The 16,815-nt window shown below is 45.2% G+C and overlaps 1 protein-coding gene across 6 annotated transcripts in view; it reads left to right on the top strand.

Moving 5' to 3' along the window:
- LOC110494581 (semaphorin-3F) overlaps positions 1-16,815 on the top strand; it is a 93,887-nt gene that overhangs the window by 48,352 nt on the left and 28,720 nt on the right. For all 6 annotated transcript variants that reach the window (XM_021569773.3, XM_090206103.1, XM_021569771.3 and 3 more), the window contains exons 3-5: positions 12,388-12,548; positions 14,919-14,981; positions 15,491-15,610. In XM_021569773.3, the coding sequence (XP_021425448.3) occupies positions 12,388-12,548; positions 14,919-14,981; positions 15,491-15,610 (344 nt within the window). The remainder of the gene's footprint in view (positions 1-12,387; positions 12,549-14,918; positions 14,982-15,490; positions 15,611-16,815) is intronic.

The raw sequence follows: 16,815 nt of genomic DNA, 5'->3' as shown, positions 1-16,815 counted from the left end.
TGAGACAAGCCAGTTTGACATAGATACCAATGAACATTTGACTATTTTACATGTTTTGTTCCGAAGGCTTTGCTGCTTCTTTAAATTCCTACCATTATTCATTGGTCTTACTTCTGTTGAAGTACTTATGTTGATTACAGAAATTCATTTTGCACAATTGGAGAAGTATGGTTAGGATATTACAAATTGTTGGCTACTGTAGCCTATATAATTTAGTTTTCATACAACGCCTCTCGACTTTCATGGTACCAGACTACGATGTATTCAGGACACCAGAAGTTATGCTCAATATGTCTAGACACATTATGCATATTATTAATGGGTTCACAGGGCATAGTAATTCATAGACACACATAGTGCGCATTGTCTTCCAGTAAGAGGGATCTTACGGCGGGGAGTGTTCTAGAGTGATGGCAGGGGGTCACGACCTTAGGCTCAGTGAAACATGGAGGTCCCTCTTTCTGCCCGTTTGTCTCTGTGTCTGGACTCTGTGTCTCTCTCTGATGAACAGAGAACACAGGCTCATTGGGATTATTTTCAGGCGGCCAGTAATGTCACTTTACCCCAGGACAATCCCTGTTTCCTGATTCCTGTCAGGCAGAGGCGAGATAACCCTTACCCTGAGCTAATCCCAGATTAGACTGGAGCATGGCCAGACGTTGCTGACCACTGCTGACCTCCCTCCTCTCGGTCTCAGAGTCGATACTGGACTGTGCTCAGCACTGTTGACCAGCACTCATAACACCGGGAGATGGAAAGTGCTATCAAAGCAGGTTGGCCAGAGACACAAGCCATGTCATCTCTCAGAGAAGTAAAAATGCATTGATGTCCTCTCAAGCTATGAGTGCCTAAGCCACAGACACAGGAGTGTGGGTGCAATAATCAGGTTAAATTTGGTTTGAAATCTACTGAGAGAGATACAGGGGAGGAATGCAACTGATTTACAGCAGGCTCTGGTTTAGACACAGTGTCTGGGGGAGGAGGGAGATATGGGGAGGGAACGTTTGGGATATGAGCAGGGTTTGGATTCGTCACTGTTGAGAAGGAGATTGTTCGTAAAACACATGGCCACAGAAAGAGACGTGTTTTTGCAGATGTGTGTGATTAGATGAAGCCTCCCTAGAGATGATCTCCTTCCCTCTCCTTCTCTTTCTCCTTCCCTTTCCTTCTCTTTCTCCTTCTCCTTCTCTTTTCCTTCCCTCTCCTTCTCTTTCTGCTTCCCTCTCATTCTCTTTCTCCTTCTCTTTCTCCTTCCCTCTCCTTCTCTTTCTCCTTCCCTCTCCTTCACTTTCTCCTTCCCTCTCCTTCACTTTCTCCTTCCCTCTCCTTCTCTTTCTTCTTCTCTTTCTCCTTCCCTTTCCTTCTCTTTCTCCTTCTCCTTCTCTTTTCCTTCCCTCTCCTTCTCTTTCTGCTTCCCTCTCATTCTCTTTCTCCTTCTCTTTCTCCTTCCCTCTCCTTCACTTTCTCCTTCCCTCTCCTTCACTTTCTCCTTCCCTCTCCTTCTCTTTCTCCTTCTCTTTCTCCTTCCCTCTCCTTCTCTTTCTGCTTCCCTCTCATTCTCTTTCTCCTTCTCTTTCTCCTTCCCTCTCCTTCTCTTTCTCCTTCCCTTTCCTTCTCTTTCTCCTTCTCCTTCTCTTTTCCTTCCCTCTCCTTCTCTTTCTGCTTCCCTCTCATTCTCTTTCTCCTTCTCTTTCTCCTTCCCTCTCCTACTCTTTTTTTTCTTTCTCTTTTTTCTTTACAAAGGGGTGGATCAGCTTAATATTGCGGAAAGAATATTGGTTCCATCAATGTAATTGTCTGCATCATTTCCAATCCCCCATATAGTTTTTTGGTAAATATACAGTGGGGCAAAAAAGTATTTAGTCAGCCACCAATTGTGCAAGTTCTCCCACTTAAAAAGATGATAGAGGCCTGTAATTTTCATCATAGGTACACTTTAACTATGACAGACAAAATGAGAAAAAAATATCCGGAAAATCACATTGTAGGATTTTTTATGAATTTATTTGCAAATTATGGTTATTATGCTCCATATATCCCACTTGGGTCCTGTTTCAGTAATAATGGTATTAGACTTTCTTGATGCGTGTCTGATAATCTACCATTTATATAGGACTGGTTAATACATTCTAATAATGGTCCTTTGATTATATCACAAAAAGTTTTGTATTCTTCCACTGGTATTCCATCCAGCCCTGGAGTTTTCCCAGCCTTAAAGGCCCCAACTGCATCAAGCAGTTCCTCCTCAGTCATTTGGCCTTCACATGAGTCTTTCTGTACGGATGTTAATTTTACAATATTATTAGGAAAAAAATCCATACAATTAGTTTCAGTTAGTGGAGATGGAGGAGCCTGAAATGAAAACATTAGCCTCTCCTACAAGATGAAACAATGAAAGAGGACAGAGTCTCTTCTTCACAGTATGAGGAACAACTCCCTCAGAGTTCCCTCATCTCCTCTCCTCCATGGTGTTAGCCTGATACTGAAGTATGGCACATCTTTCTGCAACATTTAGGATGATGATTCCATTCCCAACCTCCCAGACCCAGACATGCCGCCCTATACACACCCTCCCAGACCCAGACATGCCTCCCCCATACACACCCTCCCAGACCCAGACATGTCTCCCCATTCACACCCTCCCAGACCTAGACATGCCTCCCCCATACACACCCTCCCAAACCCAGACACGTCTCCCCCATACCCTCCCAGACCCAGTCATGCCTCCCCATACACACCCTCTCAGACCCAGTCTTGCCTCCCCATTCACACCCTCCCAGACCCAGACGTGCCTCCCCCATACACACCCTCCCAGACCCAGACATGTCTCCCCCATACACACCCTCCCAGACCCAGGCATGCCTCCCCCATACACACCTTCCCAGAACCAGACATGCCTCCCCATACACGCCCTGCCAGACCCAGACATGTCTCCCCCATACACACCCTCCCAGACCCAGGCATGCCTCCCTCATACACACCTTCCCAGAACCAGACATGCCTCCCCCATACACACCCTCCCAGACCCAGACATGTCTCCCCATTCACACCCTCCCAGACCCAGACATGCCTCCCCCATACACACCCTCCCAGACCCAGACATGCCTCCCCATACACACCCTGCCAGAACCAGACATTTCTCCCCCAGCCAGCCTGTCTCCTCTCTCCCCTAGCCTGTCGAAGAGGAGAGGGCTTAGGTGACAGGAACCAGAGGCCCCCAGTGATAAGGGCCATCTCTCCGCATGAGAGCCCATCAGAGCTGACAGTGTATACAAATTGATACCATTAGCAAAGAGTGGGCGAGAGGGGGGTGGAGGTGGGGAAGCCATTAATTGGCTCTAATTATAGAGCGGGTGGGCCCCGGGGTCGGGGGTGGGGGGTAGAGGAGTGATAACAAGCTGGCGATGGTGGTAAATCAGAGGCAGTGGGTGACATGGGCATCACAGCACATGATCCTCTACATTCTGTGGGGTCAGACCTGTACACTAATGATCTTCATCGAGTAACACATGTGCATGCATCTGACAAACACGCTCACACGCACGCGCGCACACACACACACACACACACACACACACACACACACACACACACACACACACACACACACACACACACACACCATGGTTTGAGACATTCTTGAGCAGTGCTGGGACACACCTATTTCATAAAAAGGGAGCTTACCGCAATGGACTATCAACAGCATGTCGTGAATACCTGGGCAGGTATGCTTTATTGTGAGCCAGCAGATGGGGTGGACTGGATGGGGTGGGCTGATAGTAGGTAACTTTTGAAGTTGCAAAATCCAAGACACCTGATTATTTGCCTATAGGGGTCTCTTTTTCTAGCATGTCTTTCTTGCTGAATATACAGGTATGTTTCCTGCAAGACACGCTATAAAGGAGGACGAGCATTGCTATCCATGTAGGCTACTACAGTAATAATATTTTAAGCTTGGAAGATGAAATCACAAAGTTTATGATAGTGGCTGTACGTGTAAGAGGTAGCAGTCTGGTAACATACACAGCACAGGGTACAGGCATGCTGTCAAGTCTCTATTTGTTAGCCCCCCCCCCCCCCCCCCCCCTCTCGGCATCAAGGCGTTGGGCTGTCTCTGCACTAAGACATGTAGGGAAGCATAACCACTCCACTGAGAGACAAATATGCCAGGTTACCACCCCCCCCCCCCCCCCCCCCCCCCTCCATGGGGCGCGTAGGCATCTCTAAGGAAGTCTGATCATATCTCCTCATTATAATCGTGAAGCCGTGCTCTTGTATTTCTCTTATCTGGTGATTCATATTTGCTATCTGATCTGACACCGCCAGCCCCTCTGACCCTGTCCATTTTTCTTTACCTCTCAGTGTTGTTCTAGAAGCACTAGGTAAGTAAGCAGCAGGTGCTGTTTTTCCATGCTCCATGCCCTCATCATTTATTTTCATTAAATGCAGCTGCACAGCTACTCGTACACACTGTACTCTACAGGACCAACCTCCAGCAATCACACAGGCATTCTTTTAACATTGTGTCACCTCTCCTCGGGCTTTGATGCGTGCAGCCAACGCAAATCCAAACAACTCCTGTTAATCTTTGACATGAAGACAAATCGTGTTGAAAGGAGCTGTTGAAGGTAAATCAAAGAGGACGCTAGCTGTAGGACGCTGGTCGCTCCGGGCTGCTGATTAGAAGAGGCTCTCCCCTGTGTGCAAGCTGGGACTGAAGGGATGTCAGTGGTGGTGTCAGACATAACCTTGTACCAGTGTGCTGGAGATCCACGCCAGTGGAGCAGCTAGCTCTAATACAGGGGACTGTATATAACGAGGACCCTACTGCTGTGAAGGGGCAGTGGGGACACATCCAGTTCATGTCACCTGTCATACTGCTCAGTTACAGTCACACCATCTGGCCCTTTATCTTCCCACTACAGGAAGTCACCGTTGTGAAAGCTGTGTCAGATTTTCAGAGCCGAGAAATAACAACCTGTCTAAGACATGCAGGTATCTGGAGATGGGCCATATCTGTGGAAATATACCGGATTCCCCACCGTTATGGTTATGGTGGCAACACACCCTGCTAGGACCAGGTTGCATACAGTACTCAGAGAGCCCTCTCAGAGTAACTTTGTGGTGTCTTTAAGAGTGTTTACTGTGCAGTGTGAACATGTGCTTTTGCTGCTTTGTCCTGACACTAATTGCGAGTGTCACACCATGACCTTAGATATCTCTGTTTTCTATATATTTTGCTTAGGTCAGGGTGTGACTAAGGTGGGTACTCTAGTATTTTGAATGCCTAGGGTTTTCGTATGTCTAGGATTTTTGTAGGTCTAGGGTTTTTTGTATATCTATGTTGGCCTGTTGTGGTTCCCTGTTTATCGTTGTCTCTGATTGGGGATCATATTTAGGCAGGCCTTTTTCCCCACTTTCTGGTGTGGGATCTTGTCTATGTGTAGTTGCCTGTCAGCACTATATTGTATAGCGTCACGGTTAGTTTGTTATTTTGTTAGTTTGTTCGGTGTTCATTCTTTTAATAAAGAGAATGTACTCATACCACGCTGCGCCTTGGTCTCCTTCATACGACCAACGTGACAATTCATTCAAGCCCAACCGCTAAATATCACACTGCATTTCTAAAGTTAAACACAAGCTGGGCCACTGACAGCTGATTAGCTCTTCTGGAAAAACTCTGATTAGATACAAAGCTTCTCTCACATTAGTTTAGTGTCTATAGTGATTAGATACATCTATCACTAGATGATAAATCAACCAAAACACTGGATGCAGCATTTTCTCATATGTGTCCGCAAACTAGTTGAAGCATGTTTACAGTAGTACCATGGAGGAGAACAAGATGAGGACAGAATGACAGTGAATGATTGTAGCTCTGATCTCCAGATAGTAGAGCCTGAGCTCTGAGCCCATCCCCAGGTCCATCATACCACTGGCAGGTCTAACCAACCAATGATATTGAGTCTGCCTAAGAACAAATGAGCCTTTCTTACTGTGTACAGAGCTACAGGCAGAAGACACTTCCTAAATATGGCAGGTAGAAAAGAGTAACACAGGCGTTAATGAGAAGGTCTGATTTAGACTTCCAAAAGGTATTGGATGACGGGCAAAGCTTTTAAACCTGTGGCACCGTTGCCTGGTGGACACATTACTGCACCTCGTAAAAAGGGGATGGAGCTGCCAACATCATTCTGTCCTCCTATTGGTGATAGGTTTTTCCTTAGGTCCTAAATCTATAGGGTTTGAGATCCCATCACTGGAACGGAGTGGGCGTAGGGAAGGAATGCTGACCACTTTGACATTTTTCTTCACTACGTTGACAGCTTTCAAATGATTCTGGGTTTCTGACGTGCACCTCCTTTCATGTGGGTGAGCATGCCATTTCTCCCAGCCCCTCTTAAACACTGCCATTATCACTCCTGCCACTCCAGTGTGCGTGAAGTCACATACCTAGCTTTGCCTCGCTCCGAGGGGCTCTGGCTGTAATCGTAGGCTACAGGCTCTTTGTGATCACCCATAGCAAGCTCACAGAAAATTTGTCTCTATGCTTTATTGCATAGCCATAAAGCATTGGCATGTGTCAGTTTACCCAAACTGCATTGTTTGCTTTGCAATAAATACGCCCCAATCAATGTAACAGGATAAACTGATGGCGCTGCTTGTATTCTTGTCTTCACTATAACTCTAATGATGAAAAAATTATAAAAGAGAAACCACAGACAAAATCTAGTTAGCTCAGGTGGTTTAGAGCCAAACCTCTTTGCAATTTCCGCCACAGTCTCAAATAGACAAATTTAATGTAACCATTCACCCCCTCAACCCATGACCCCTCCACCCTCCTCTTCTTCCAGGCCCCGCAGAGACACAGGCAGGATTCATGCAGTAACATGCTATGCTCCATCTTTCTTTGGAAGAGCCCACACTTTTAATGTACCCAGTTTCAAACCAGAGAAATATGTAGCTGGGTGGAACACCCACATCAGGCTGATGTAGCTAATGTGAGCTGCACAGTCAGGTGCCTGGAGTATTCTTTCCCCCCTGTGTTATGTTTAAACATACAAATGTTTTCCATTATTCAGTCATTCGCCTTATTCAACTTGTAGATTCGCCAGGAGAGTTAATATGGGTTGAGCCGGGTACACTTAAATCATGCAGTAATCTTTCCCTAATGAGAGGAAGTGCTCATGTTTCTGAGCCCGCCACAAAACATGATTCATTAATACAGTCTACAATACAAATCTACAAAATCCTTCTTCCTTTAGTTATTTCATACTACAGTGGATTGTGCATTATTTTATATAAGACAGCATTAACCTATGTTAATAATTTTTGCATTGAAATATAGATGTGCAGTATACCCAGGGGATATCAAGAATATACACCCTTGAACTCAACATTATCATGCTCAAACATACATTTTCAAAGTACTCTGGACCCATGGGCAATTCATTGAAGAAGGGGAGATATGTTGTAACATGCGTGCCTGCAGCCATGGGAGATCATCGTCAGTTGCCAAGTATTCTCTCAGGAGGTGGAATGGATGGCCCTGTTTGACTGTCAGGCTTCTGAGATCTGCCTTTGATTTGTGCCTTCCTCCCCTAGCCAGCAGAAACACGGCTCTGCTGGCTCTCTGGCGGGTTTCACTAAATACCACAGCCACAAAGTCCAAATTGGCTAAAGAAAATAGCTTTTTGGTCTTAATTTAATGTCAGGGTTAGGCATACGTTTAGCAGTGTGGTTAAGGTGGGATTTGGAGCATCTGCCAGAGAATATGCCATTAAGAAACAGTGGGTTTGGGCGTCTTCTTACATGACTCCAAGCCACATCCACTAACATTTTATGCTAATAGAATGGAATGTTCAGTAATAGGAAGTGGCACGGGCTCTGTAAGCCAGCACTAGCTAGAGATATCCGGACGGAGTATGGAGAGGATTGTCCATGCTCAGTAGACTGGAGAGAATGGACAGGACCGCCACCAAAGACTTTACTGAGAGTTCTGAGCTCAAGCGACAGAGGTTTCACCTACCACTCTGCACACCATTACCCATGGCAATATTGTCTGTTTGCACTCGTTGCGTGCATGTGTGTGTTTGAGTGATCAGGAGTACATGGATCAGCATCTCTCAGTGGCAATCGGCAGTCTCACTTTTCCCACTAATAGAGGCATTGCCATTCCACGGGGGGGAATTGTTCTGCTCCCTCTGTGTCCTACAGACCCCCCAGAGTCAGCTACACCTAGTAATGGACTCCTTTAAGAGTTGATCTTGCTCTAATAGACTGAACCAGGTCTCCAAATCTCCAGGCTAAGTCTATGTGGTGAGAATGCTGTCATGCCCTAATGCAGCTGGCAAACAGCACTCAGAGTTCATCCTGGGAGGCCCATTATGTAGTAAAGCTCCCCGGCTTGGTCTGCACAGAGGCCTAGTTCCAGCTGCTTCACTCCCTCTGCTGTCAGAGATCATGCACCTGTCCTGTATTATAGAGAGAACTTGCACAAGCATGTCTTGTAATAGGCCTGACATTGGCTATAGATAGAAGCAGATCTTTAAGAAACTGTGGCATGAAGCACCCTGTTCACTACAAGCCTGACCAAAACTCATTCTCCTCCTTCTTGCCAAATGGTATGACATCTAATGAAGTAGCCCAGTCAAAAACCTCCATCCATCTTGATCATGCACACAGGACATTTTCCCCTCTGTCTTAGTGTGCCTTAGCTTTCTGATGGTGGCTCGGTGTTTGCCCATTCCCTTTTGCAGGCCTTCTGGGTTTGTTTCCACAGGTGGCTTGACCTCTGAGGCAGTGTGGCGGAGCCTGCCGCCATTATGAGCCCTGGATCAACATTTAATATGAGCACACTCCCCGGTGCCTCTGTCTGTCTGAGCAGAGGGCCGAGCAGGGGAGGGGAGAGGAGGAGAGAGGAGCGGAGGGGATGGGAGAGGAGAGGAGGGGAGAGGAGTGGAGGGGATGGGAGAGGAGAGGAGAGGAGGGGAGAAGGGGAGAGAGGATGGGATGGGAGAGGAAGGGGGAGAGGAGAGGAGAGGAGAGGAGAGGAGAGGAGAGGAGAGGAGAGGAGAGGAGAGGAGAGGAGAGGAGAGGAGAGGAGAGGAGAGGAGAGGAGAGGAGAGGAGAGGAGAGGAGAGGAGAGGAGGGGAGAGAAGGAGAGGAAAGAGTAGAGGGGGTTGAAGGGAGGAGAGGATGGGATGGGAGAGGAGAGGATGAGAGGAGAGGAGAGGAAGGGAGAGGGTGGACGGGGAGGGGAGAGGGGGATAATGTACAGTGGCTGGTGTGCTTTTCCTTCCAGATTTCCTCCTCTTTTTTTTCTCTTGTTTTACCCTCGACGAGACACCAGGAAGTTCCATGGCACGTTGGGTTTACAATGAGCTCAATGCCAAACCCCCAGGAGAAAGGCCTCTAATACGGGTATAGAAACAGTAGATTCCTCCTCTTAGTAACGCTTCAATTCAGTGCTACAGGAGGAGCATTAGGGGAGACTAAAGAGAAAGCTCTGATCCATTCTTTAACCAGAACAGATGAGAACTGATGGAATAGGATTTTCTACACAGCCTGGCAAATGTTCTGTATTTGTTTAGATAACTATTTTTCACTGACAAAGGAGCAGTGTTATTATATAAATATGCATATCTAATGCATAACAGTATACTAAAGTGTAATAGATATTGAATGTGTTATGTTATAGTTTTGGTGAAGAAAAAAACACATGGCAACTAGCTATAGATGTTTTAAATGGGTCATATGTTTGGTGTGGTAGTGTTTGTTGCCACCCTTTGGTGTACATTATCACTCCATTATTCATACATTATCAGGTGATTATGCTTTTGGATTACATATGTTTTGGAGCTGGATATGGGTGTTCTATAGGGTATATTGTTGCTCTGTAGCTCTCTGAGTCCCTCCTCACCTAACAGATGGTCACATCCAGCTAGCCTCTGAAAACCAACATACGTTGAGTTGTTGCCGACAGGCTGGTTCAGAAAGGGCTTGAACTGCCCTGGAATGTGTCTGTGTTAAACGTCCTGTTCAGTAGCACATCACCAGTGATATAAAGTGCCGTGAAAAAGTATTTGCCCCCTTTCTGACTTTCTACAATTATTTGCATATTTTTGGTCCTGAATAATATCAGATCTTCAACCAAAACCTAATACTAGATAAAGGGAACCTGAGTTCACAAATGACAAAAAAGATGGATACTTATTTTATTTATTTATTTAACAAAGTTATGTAACACCCAGTTCCATAAAGGCCTGATTGGTGGAATCCTGCCAAAATGGTTGTCCTTCAGGCAGGTTCTCCCATCTCCACAGAGGAACTCTGGAGCTCTGTCAGAGTGACAGATTGCTCAGTTTGTCCGGGCGGCCAGCTCTAGGAAGAGTCTTGAAGGTTCCAAACGTCTTCCATTTAAGAGTGATGGAGGCCACTGTGTTCCTGGGGACCTTCAATGCTGCAGACATTTTTTGGTACCCTTCCCCAGATCTGTGCATCGTCACAATCCTGTCTCGGAGCTCTACTGACAATTCCCTCGACCTCATGGCTTGGTTTTTGCTCTGACCTTCACTGTCAACTGTGGGACCTTTATATAGACAGGTGTGTACCTTTCCAAATCATCTCCAATCAATTGAATTTACCACAGGTAGACTCCAATCAAGTTGTAGAAACATCTCAATTTTGAGTATCATAGCAAAGGGTCTGAATGCTTATAGAAATAAGGTATTTCTGTTAGATTTGTAAACTATTTTTTCGCTTTGTCATTATGGGGTATTATGTGTAGATTGCTGAGAAAAAAATAATAGTTAATCCATTTTAGAAGAAGGCTGTAATGTGGAAAAAGTCAAAGGGTCTGAATATTTTCCAAAGGCACTGTAGGTCCCCGACAGCTGTCAATCACACATATGACCTATAAACAGACGCTTGCCTGACACACGTATTAAATTAAACTGTATAAATATAGCAAATCTAATGCTATTAATCATTGATTATTGACGTAACCCAGAGTTATATTTAGATCCTGTATGAAAGACTGGTAATATCAGATTCAGTGGTGAGTATGTTAAGAAATGTCTGTGGATAGAGTTTATTTTAAGGTCCTGTGGTTTGATGGGGGACATGGGCATGACTCCCGCCTTGTCTTGGTATTCAGACAACTTCCTGAGAGACAGTCAGACAGTTACATAGGAATGTAGTTTTCACTATGTTCAACAGAGGGACTTGAATGTAAACCAGCACTTGCCTGCTTTGGCTTTAGACAGGCATACCAGAGTAGAGTTACTGGTTTTGAAACAGGTCCTGCATAAACATGGATATTAATAAACTGCTTTTTACACTTTTGAAATAGCAGATACATTTTATGTATTTTTACTATGCTGTGTTGTTTTCACTTTGAAGCTGTGATACACCAGGACCATTTTGTTTGTTGACATAAGTTGACGTAACAATATTAATAATAATAATTATTATTATCATTTTTAGGTGGCTGCTCATATTTGACCTATTTCACACAGGTATAAGTGTGTATTAATATGAATGTGCGAATTTGAAATGTGTTTTTTTGCATATCCCACTCTCCCTATGACACCCTCAGAGAGTGGGGACATGGCCAAACATCTTCCTCTGATTACGTGCAGGCACACCTTAGACTTTAATTAGACCTACATGCTTCCTGTACTGTTTTTTATCTCCACAATTGAACCACTAAAAGTAACATACAGTACATGTGGTATCTTAGAGCTGTTGTTTGTTGGTGGTCTCCTGAAATGTTTAAGTAGAATAAAGGTAAAATTTAACAGGATCTTCCAGCTTATTTAGTGAAACCTCAATGTTTGTCAAGCAGCAGTATATTAGTACCATCCTGCTAAGCCCTACCCTGTAGGGTCCCACAGAGTGTTTGTGTTTGGTGCTGAACCGTAGAGAACAAATCAAACAAACACTCCAGTCTCACATGGAAGGTTCTGTAGGAAGCGTCCTGTTTCTGTTTCCTTGGGAATGTCTGTTAAATGCATTCTTCATTTCGTCAGAGCTCAGACCTTCAGATGACCAGAGAAAAGCATCCTTGGCAGATGTCCATGGCAGTATTTGACAGAGATGTGGAAGAAAGACAATAATAATTATACTTTTCTTAGAAGGAGCATCTCTTAGACAGTGTTAAGATGTCAACAACACAATGAGACCCTCTCTAGCACTTGTCACTGATCTGCTGTGTTTGGTTTCAACAGTATTAGTTCAAACCATCATATGAACCACACATCGGTATGCCTAACAGGGGTGGTTTGTGAAATGTGTCAGTTGAGCGTGTGTGTTACTGTGTTTGTGTACAGCAATTTTATGCCCCAAAAGGATACATTGCTCTCTTGTTCCCCCCTCTCTCTGCAGAGCTGAGGTCCACTGGCACTGCCCAACACTTTGCCTACCTGCTGAACACGTCTGACTATCGTATCCTGCGTATGGACGAGGACCACGACCGCATGTACGTGGGCAGCAAGGACCACATCCTGTCCCTGGACCTGCATGACATCAACAAGGAGCCGCTCATTGTAAGACCTTACAGTCACTAACGCTTCACCTCTTCACCTTCCCTTACCTCCTGTCACCCCATCCTTCTCCCAAATCCAGTCAGCTGATGTTCTGAAAGACTGCAAAATCTGGGCCCCTATAAATCAGCCGGGTTAGACAATCTGGACCCTTTCTTTCTAAAACTATCTGCCGAAATTGTTGCCACCCCTATTACTAGCCTGTTCAACCTCTCTTTCGTGTCATCTGAGATTCCCAAAGATTGGAAAGCAGCTGCGGTCATCCCCCTCTTCAAAGGGGGGGACACTCTTGACCCAAACTGCTACAGACTACCCTGCCTTTCTAAGGTCTTCGAAAGCCAAGTCAACAAACAGATTACCGACCATTTCGAATCTCACCATACCTTCTCTGCTATGCAATCTGGTTTCAGAGCTGGTCATGGGTGCACCTCAGCCACGCTCAAGGTCCTAAATGATATCTTAACCGCCATCGATAAGAAACATTACTGTGCAGACGTATTCATTGATCTGGCCAAGGCTTTCGACTCTGTCAATCACCACATCCTCATCGGCAGACTCGACAGCCTTGGTTTCTCAAATGATTGCCTCGCCTGGTTCACCAACTACTTCTCTGATAGAGTTCAGTGTGTCAAATCGGAGGGTCTGCTGTCCGGACCTCTGGCAGTCTCAATAGGGGTGCCACAGGGTTCAATTCTTGGACCGACTCTCTTCTCTGTATACATCAATGATGTCGCTCTTGCTGCTGGTGAGTCTCTGATCAACCTCTACCCAGACGACACCATTCTGTATGCTTCTGGCCCTTCTTTGGACACTGTGTTAACAACCCTCCAGGCAAGCTTCAATGCCATACAACTCTCCTTCCGTGGCCTCCAATTGCTCTTAAATACAAGTAAAACTAAATGCATGCTCTTCAACAGATCGCTGCCTGCACCTAAAACTATCTGCCTGTCCAACATCACTACTCTGGACGGCTCTGACTTAGAATACGTGGACAACTACAAATACCTAGGTGTCTGGTTAGACTGTAAACTCACCTTCCAGACCCACATCAAACATCTCCAATCCAAAGTTAAATCTAGAATTGGCTTCCTATTTCGCAGCAAAGCATCCTTCACTCATGTTGCCAAACATACCCTTGTAAAACTGACCATCCTACCAATCCTCGACTTCGGCGATGTCATTTACAAAATAACCTCTAATACCCTACTCAACAAATTGGGTGTAGTCTATCACAGTGCCATCCGTTTTATCATCAAAGCCCCATATACTACCCACCGCTCTCGTTGGCTGGCCCTCGCTTCATACTAGTCGCCTAACCCACTGGCTCCAGGTCATCTACTAGGCAAAGTCTCCCCTTATCTCAGCTCGCTGGTCACCATAACATCACCCACCTGTAGCACGTGCTCCAGCAGGTATATCTCTCTGGTCACCCCCAAAACCAATTATTTCTTTGGCCGCCTCTCTTTCCAGTTCTCTGCTGCCAATGACTGGAACAAACTACAAAAATCTCAGAAACTGGAAACACTTATCTCCCTCACTAGCTTTAAGCACCAGCTGTCAGAGCAGCTCACAGATTACTGCACCTGTACATAGCCCACCTATAATTTAGCCCAAACAACTACCTCTTTCCCTACTGTATTTATTTTATTTTATTTATTTATTTATTTATTTATCTCCTTTGCACCCCATTATTTTTATTTCTACTTTGCACATTCTTCCACTGCAAATCTACCATTCTAGTGTTTTACTTGCTATATTGTATTTACTTTGCCACCATGGCCTTTTTTTTTGCCTTTACCTCCCTTATCTCACCTCATTTGCTCACATCGTATATAGACTTGTTTCTACTGTATTATTGACTGTATGTTTGTTTTACTCCATGTGTAACTCTGTGTCGTTGTATGTGTCGAACTGCTTTGCTTTATCTTGGCCAGGTCGCAATTGTAAATGAGAACTTGTTCTCAACTTGCCTACCTGGTTAAATAAAGGTAAAATAAAAAAAAAAAAAAATCTCCTCCCTTCCCTCCCCTCTCCTCTCCAGGGCTCTATAAGCCCGGGTGAGGCTAACCATTTACCTCAGCTCTCAGAAACGGCCCCGAGGGTCATATGTTCCATTCCGCTGCCCTGCGTTGGATGTTTTGATTAGCTCACCTCCAGTTTGTATTTGACTGTACCATTTTCTGGAGATGAGGGTTGTAAAACTACAAAAACATGTCTAGATATGACCATTCCTAGTCGGCTAATATTACCGTGGGTGGATATCCCTGTGGCAGGTTTTGCCCCACAGCTATAAAGTCCAGTGATGTTGAACGGGTTGTGCGATGGGTTGGGTTATTGCTATAAAATGACCTCTGTTTTCCCCCCTGCCATCAGCTCCACTGGCCTGTCTCCCAGCAGAGGAAGACTGAGTGTCTTCTAAGTGGAAAGGACACCAATGTAAGTATTTCTGTTGACTCTCCATTTCCACACAACTAATTCAGCATTTATGTTTCAGGTCAGGTGATTTGTGCCATCTGTAACATGAAGTCATGTATTTTCTTCATATATTGAACATCTATAAAGTATATATATTTTTTTACTCACTTATATTTGTGTGCCTGTATTGCTAGGTGTATACAGCCTAAGTATTTATGTGAGTTTTTAGCTTAGTGAAAAAAGGGTTCAAGCGAAACCATTCTAGTGGCACACACCTGTGTGGATTTCATTTGGCCCTGTAAAAGCCTGTTTCCCCTCTGTCTGGCCAGGCAGACAGGGCAGGACTGGCAATGAACAGCTCATAGGAGACCAACCAGCCTCACTGTCTCCCTTTGGCCAATGTTAAGTCTGGATTAATAGATGACCGTTAAACTGGTATATTGAAATAGTGACATTCTGTACCTTGTTCTATCTGGGTATCATTCATGTTGATAATCCATTCTTGTTTGTCTATGTTTGTCCCCGAGCAGGGCGAGTGTGGGAACTTCATCCGTCTGATTGAGCCGTGGAACAGGACCCACCTGTATGTCTGTGGGACTGGAGCCTACAACCCCGTCTGTACCTACGTCAACCGCGGACACAAAGCACAGGTTAGAGCTCCATGAATTTTGGAATACACTAGGTGTGTGTTCCCTACGCTATAGTACACAGTCAAGAGGTGAAGGAGGGAGACTACTGCTCTAACATTTTAGTCTCCATCCCACACCTCTAACCCAGCCTTCCTCCCTTCCATCTTTCTCTCGCTCTCTCTTTCCATCCCCACACCTCTCTTACTCTCTCTACCTCTCTCTCAATCCTACTTTCATTCCTACCTTCACAAACCTCTACCCCTCCTGATATCCACAGCTCCATCTCCTGCCCCCATGCCTAGACAACCATTGGAGTCCCAGCCTGCACACAGCTGTCGTCCCCAGCGCAGTGTTGCTGTTACCGTTACTGTTACGGTGCTGTCTGTTTAGTCTCACTCCTTAATTGGAAGTCTTGAGTTTCCTGGAGCCGGGCATCACCACCACAGAGTACTTCCCTGTTTCATTGCCCCTCTCCAATACCCCCAGCCCTGCTGCTTTAAATTCAACACTTGTTCCTTAACGATGTTCCTGGGGCATTTAAGAGGGAATAAATAAAGGGTTGTGGATAAATAATATTTCCCTGTTTCCTCCTCTCTGAGGACTCACTCTTCACACCCCTTTGCTATTTCATATGGATCCATATGACCCTTACTAACAAAGGGCATCCATCCATCTACTCATAGCTCTAGCAGCCCTGTGCCTCTCAGTTGGCCTGCTCCCTCTTTGCTCCCTCAGCCTCTAGTCCTCACCATGTGAGGAGTTGGGTAATTGGCCATGGCAGCTCCCATTATGGGGTGCCAGTGAAATGTCCTAGTTATAGTACATTAATGAGATGGCTTTTATTTTCCCTTCACATTGAACAGACAGGTCAGTCGCTCTCTCTCTCTGGAGTTAAGTATGGGAGCAGAGATGTAAAATGGTACAACCATACACACACACAGCTTTTCAGACGGGAAACCATGAGTAGGCGAAACGCTGCTCAATGCCAGAAATCGGCTCATTTTCTAATGTGGATGTATACACACACATGGACACTCCTTCTCATACGTCAGGAACCTGCTTTTGTAACTGAAGACATGCAGATCAATTGATAACAGCTTGCCAGATTTCAGAATTCTTTCATTTTCATTTAAGCCATTATTCAGGCGTGATTTCCTTTTTACAAACCTAAAGGATAGTAGCCTACATGGGGCTATGATAGCTAGTATTGTCTGGAAAATCCAAAT

The sequence above is a fragment of the Oncorhynchus mykiss genome, chromosome 17 (assembly GCF_057628025.1).
Source record: "Oncorhynchus mykiss isolate SJ-2025 chromosome 17, ASM5762802v1, whole genome shotgun sequence".
NCBI classification, from domain to species: domain Eukaryota; kingdom Metazoa; phylum Chordata; class Actinopteri; order Salmoniformes; family Salmonidae; genus Oncorhynchus; species Oncorhynchus mykiss.
The sequence above is the reverse complement of the archived record's forward strand: the minus strand, read 5'-3'. Positions and strand labels throughout refer to the sequence as shown.